Genomic DNA, 6000 nt, shown 5'->3' with positions numbered 1-6000 from the left:
AAGGAGTGCCCTGCCATGCAGGGGTGTCCCCCGCATAGGGGAGCCCCACACACAAGAGTGTGCCCCATAAGGAGAGCCGCCCAGTGCGAAGAGAGTTCAACCTGCCCAAGAATGGTGCCACACACATGGAGAGCTGACACCGCAAGATGACTCAACAAAAAAAAGAAACATAGATTCCTGGTGCCACTGATAAGGATAGAAGCGGTCACAGAGGAACACACAGTGAATGGACAGAGCAGACAACTGGGGGGGGGGGCGGAAGGGGAGAGAAATAAATAAAAAATAAATCTTTAAAAAAAATTATTAAAGACCTAAATATAAGAGCCACGACTATAAAATTTCTAGAAGAAAACATAGAGAAGCATCTTCATGACCTTGTGTTAGACAATGGTTTCTTAGCCTTTATAGCTTCCCTAAAACTCCACAAGCAACAAAACAAAAAATAGAAAAATAGATAAAATTAAAAACTTTTGTGCAAGGATTTTATCCAGAATGTACAAAGACAACTTTACACAATGGGAGAAAATATTTGAAAACCACATATCTAATAAGAGTTTACTATCCAGAATTTTAAACACCTAAAACTCAACAACTTTAAAAGACAGACAATGCAATCCAAAAAATGGGCAAAAGACTTGAATAGAAATTTCTCCAAAGTAGATAAATGGCAAAAAAAAAAAAAAAAACCATGTAAACATGTTCAACATTATTAGCCATAAGGGAAATGCAAATCAAAATCACAATGAGATACCATTTCACACCCACTAGAATGGCTGCTATTTTAAAAATGAAAAAAATAACAAGTGTTGGAGAAGATAGAAATAGGATCACTCAGTCATTGTGAGAATGTAAAGTGGTGCAGCCTCTGTGGAAGACAGTTTGGTGGTTCCTCAAAAAGTTAAGTATAAAATTACCATATGACCCAGAAATCCCACTTCTAAGCATATACCCAGAATTAAAAGCAGGGACTTGAACAGATACTTGTACACATATGTTCATAGCAGCATTATTCGCAATTGCCAAAAAATAGAATTAACCTAAATGTCCATCAACTGATAAATGGATAAACAAAATGTGATATACACATACAATGGAATATTATTCAGCTGGAAAAAGGAATGAAAGTCTGATACATGCAACAGTATGGATGAACCTTGAAAACATTATGCTAAATAAAATAAGCAGACATGTGAAATATCTAGAATAGGCAAATTCATAGACATAGAAAGTAGAATAGTCGTTACCAGGGGCTTGGGGGAAAGGGGGAAGGGTTATGACTTAATGAGTAGATTCTATTTGGGGTTATGAAAAATATTTGAAAATAGATAGTGGTGATAGTTGTACAATATTGTGAGTATAATTAATGCCACTTAATTGTACACTTAAAAATGGTTAAAATGGCAAATTTTGTTACATATATTTTACAATAAAATTCTAAAAATAAAACCCAAATATTCTGATCACTAGTACATCCCTGCTGCCCTTTTAACCTACCTTAGCTCTGGCGGTTAAACAGAGACAATTCTGTTATTGCCTCTGCTATTCTGGGATCCTATCATGTCCATCTCAATGGCAACATCACCCCATCATCATACATGCCTACAGCTTTTGAGGGATACAGGTTCTCCCCTCACTAATCCATTTCTGTGCTTTAGTGATGGGAGTAGATTCTGGGCCCTCTCAGATGTAGTTGGGGAGAGGTGGTATGCCAGTCACATGTAATAAATCTATTTCAACATTTCTATCTCCCTAAGTCTCTGAAGTCCCTCTTCCCCATAGTGGTAGGGAAGCTTTGGCATCTCCCCTTCATTAAATGTAGGCCACTGTTGAGTCTAAGTTTTAGTCAACCTTCCAAGTAAGCTGTGAGAGCCATGTCCAGCAACATGAGCTAACACATTAAATCCAGAATATATAAGTAAACCCATATCAAAGTTGGCCGAAGAATCCATTTCTACACATATTCCCCAGACATCTGCTTATATATATTTGCAAAGTTTTTAATTCTTTTGGTGAACAAGCTATTTTGTCCTCAATCATTCTGTGCTTCCTGTACTGGAGTATGATGAGATCCCAGTTACGGGCTACTACTGATAAAGAAGTGGGTTAGACACCATTCAGTTGGGAGAGTCTTGAGGAGAATGTTATTACAATATTTTCAAGCAAGGAAGACTAGTTTCCACAGACATAGGGAGGCAAACTGCATACTACAGACAAGAGAAGCTCAGAGTAACTAAGGAATCTTAGTGTTTAGCTTCATCCAAGTCTAAACAGATAACCATATTCCTAGTTTCTTTCTCAATCAATGCCCTTTCAAACGAGAAACTTGGAGAGGCTAGGAATCCAACTGATGTTGTAGTTCTGCAACCACACAATTAAATTTTGTTTTTCTACTGCCTCAACTCTGTGGCTACAACCTATCATATACTATAAATGCTGTCATGAAAACTCACTGGTTCTCAGACTGTAACTTGAGTCAAATGTTTAAAGACCAAACTTGTAATTTGCTTTCTATAAGTGCTCCAGGGCACTCACATGTATCCATCCCACACTACAATCATCTTTACTGCAGCTACTTGAGCCCTCAATCACAGGAATAATCTGATTCATTATGATGTCACTGTGCACCATGGATTGATTACCAACATCCCATTTTCCATTGGCAAGAAGCTTGGACCTGCATTCAAATTCAAACCAATCTTTAAGGGTTTGTTTCCTGGACCACCCAGTTAGATTCTACTTAGGAAACAAAACATACAAGTCGTCTGTAGATAAAGTATTTTAAAAACTACAATTAGATTTAAAATTGTTGACTAGTTACTAAAAGTATAAAAAGAGTACTCTAAGGGATCAAAGAGGTGGTAAATGCAGAGGATAATTTCCTCTCTTAGGGTGAAGGGAAAAAAAGGAAAAGGTTGGAATTATTAAAACTTAAAACTGATAGGAAGGGGTGATGAATGCACAACTATGTGATTATACCAAATACCAGTGATTGTATACTTTGGAGGAAATGTATGCTTTATTAACATTTATCAATAAGATTGATTTGCTTTAAAAAAAAAAATACTGATAGGATGGGAACCTGGGAGCTGAAATTCATACCTGGGAAGGAGCTGCCCAACTGGTACTGATGTCTGTCAGAGTGGGTACAATGAAGCTGGTTCTCCAAGTGTCAATAAAACTGCAAATTGGATTCGGTCGCTGCAGGAATGTCTCTATTGGGAAGAAGTAGTGATGAGCCCCTTGACAGGAACTGCAAATCAACAGGAAGCCCCCAGAAAGTTCCATAAACAAACAGGAAGGAGCAATCCCTTCTTTGTATACTGTTTTCCAGCCTCCCTCTAGCGCCCTCTAACAGGGGACAGCTGGCAAAAATGAAACATGGCTGCAGAGCCTTAGCCCGCCATCACAAAGTAGGGCAGAGAAGGGTGGGTTTGGAGTTGAGACAATACAATAGCTTAATAACTGGCATCCAAATGTCTACCAGTAAAAAAACAACATCATTAGGATGCCTATTAAAGGATGGGGTCAGAATGAAGTTTCTGAGAAGCCAGGCAGTGGGGTTTCAATTTGATATCAAGGAAATAGCAAAGCACTGAAGGTTTTTGAGTTAGGAAAGTGACATTCAGGACCTTTTTCTCTTTTGATGTCGCTTTTCTTTCTCTACAACTAGGTTTCAGGACGATACCTCCCACAACCACCACCCCCAGACTGTACTAACAGCACCAGGAAGGAAATGGGACAAACGCCGTTCATGAGGAAAAGATTAGTTATGTGTAGAAGAGCACTGCTGAAAAGCAAATAAGTGTGTGGCGGTTTTAAAACATACTCACAAATTCTTTAATTCTTCGCATCAAGAAGAGGAGTAAAAATTCCCCATCCTATGAATATGAGTTCACATTAGTGACTCATTTCTAACAAAGATAATGTGAGGCAAGTGATGCTGTGTGACTTTCAATACTAGGTCATGAAAGATAAGACCAAAAAAAACGTTTTACATTTTCTAGTTGACAGTCTCTCGTAGGATGGTCACTTTTGGAATCCAGCCACCAGACTGTGAGAAAGCATGGCCAGGACTAGGATGAGAAAAGTGAGATACTCAGCTTGGGTGGAAAATGTCAAAATTTTAAATAAAGGCAGGCAGGATCTGACAGGGCTGGGATAGGGTAAGGCAAGTGAGAAGAGTCACGTAATTGCAGGGCTGGATCCTGTATCTAAAATTTTGATATTCTGTTCATCTACAAATTATTGGCATTTTTATTTTCAAAATATTGTATAATATTATTTATCTTGATTGCTGAGGCTTTTTTTGCACCTGTTTAAACACTGCACCCAAGAAGAGTGTCTCATTTGTCTCATCTTAGTCCTAACCCTGGTCAAGGGGATTCTTTGTGGGGAATGAGTAGAAGGGGGAGGGGCAGAGCACAGGAAATCACTAAAACCTAACACCCAATAAAAAGTTATCAAAATTAATTTGCTTTAGAAAAAAATAGATTTCTTGAATATAGAGACTGGCTTTTTAAATTTTTTATTACAATTAAAATTACAGAAAAGCAAATCAATTCATCATTTCAATCAAAATAACTCATGTTTACATCATATTTATAGAACTGTACAATAAAATATATAAAATGTTTTCACATTTTGTAATTCAATCATCTTCTTCTTCTTCTTCATCACTAATCACGTACTTCTTATGCTTTTTATTTGCTTTATCATCATCCTCTGCTTTTCTCTTTCCAGAAGGTTCACCTTCCTAAACAGATAATTTTAAAAGTCAATAGAAATCATTTCTAGGAAGTTTTACCAAAAATAGCTGAGGGAGCAAATGTGGCTCAAGCAGTTAGGCACCTGCCTCTCACATGGAAGGTTCCAGGTTACATTCCCAGTACCTCCTAAAGAAGACAAACAACAAGCAGACACGGAGTAAAAACAAAGAGCGGACAACACGTGCAGACAACCAGCAAGAACAACAACCACAGACAAGGAAGCCATCTGGGGTTTTGGATGGAGGGAAGCTCTGAGATGAATGATCCTCTAAATACCCAAAATAACAGTTTTCATAAGTACATTCACCAGATGAATAAATTCGGTGATCAAGGGCATGACTGTTTTCAAATTATGTGTTAAAAAATGACAATTGTGCAGAGTTAATTACAAATTAACTACAAAACTAAACTTCAGGCCCCAGTGGATTGTGTGGGAGAGTTATGCAATTATATCGCAATCTCTCACAGGGAAACCCTTGTGCATGGAAAAGGCAAGGTAGGAAACTGGAAATGTGGTTTGCCCTGGGAAGGCCAGGGTGGGAGGGAGACTGTTTTCCCTGTATAGCCACTTGTCCTGTTGGAATATGTTTACCATGATCAGGTTATTAAACTTTTTTCTTTGTTGCCTCAGCCTTTCATCTCTTTTCATGATCTAAAATTCAGTACTTTTAAGCCTGTCAATTTTTTAAAAAAGACTCCTTGTTTTGGATATACTAAAAGCTCAGAGTTAAATATATATATATTTTTTAATTTGAGAAAATGAAATGCTTTCCAGGCACAAGTTTCCCTGTTTAAAATCATGCTGTACAATGTAGTAACAGAAACAAACAATTCAGGATCTAAGAAACAATTTTTATAGAAAGAATTCACACACATCAACATCTAGATAATATCAAATATTTGATTTATCAACCAGTATTGCCATTATCTAGCTCCTCACCAAAAATCAAATAGAGTGAACAAATGGTTTGAAGGCTGAAGTTGGGGAAAGTCAGACATCTCGCTATGACCATAGGAGGCTTCTGGATGGAGAATGCAACCTGACAAGCCTACTTTTTAAATGAGGGTCCCCATGGCTGGTCCTCTGAGGGGCAAGAACAGCATCTCGCACTTCTTTCCTGTCTTACTATCCCAAATGCAATCACATAGACCTGAGATGCCACAGAAGAACGCAAAGGAGAATGTTATGAGTCTATAATAAGGTTTACTGTAGAGAGATGTTCCTCCACTTACT

At 37.8% G+C, this 6000-nt stretch overlaps 1 protein-coding gene across 1 annotated transcript in view; it reads right to left on the bottom strand.

Annotated features, from left to right (window-relative positions):
- Window positions 1-4509: 4509 nt before the first annotated feature.
- LEO1 (LEO1 homolog, Paf1/RNA polymerase II complex component) overlaps window positions 4510-6000 on the bottom strand; it is a 32464-nt gene continuing 30973 nt past the window's right edge. The window contains exon 12 of the mRNA XM_004462147.5: window positions 4510-4753. Within this exon, the coding sequence (XP_004462204.1) occupies window positions 4649-4753 (105 nt within the window). The 3' untranslated portion in view covers window positions 4510-4648. The remainder of the gene's footprint in view (window positions 4754-6000) is intronic.

The sequence above is a fragment of the Dasypus novemcinctus genome, chromosome 3 (genome assembly GCF_030445035.2).
Source record: "Dasypus novemcinctus isolate mDasNov1 chromosome 3, mDasNov1.1.hap2, whole genome shotgun sequence".
Lineage (NCBI taxonomy): Eukaryota > Metazoa > Chordata > Mammalia > Cingulata > Dasypodidae > Dasypus > Dasypus novemcinctus.
The sequence above is the reverse complement of the archived record's forward strand: the minus strand, read 5'-3'. Positions and strand labels throughout refer to the sequence as shown.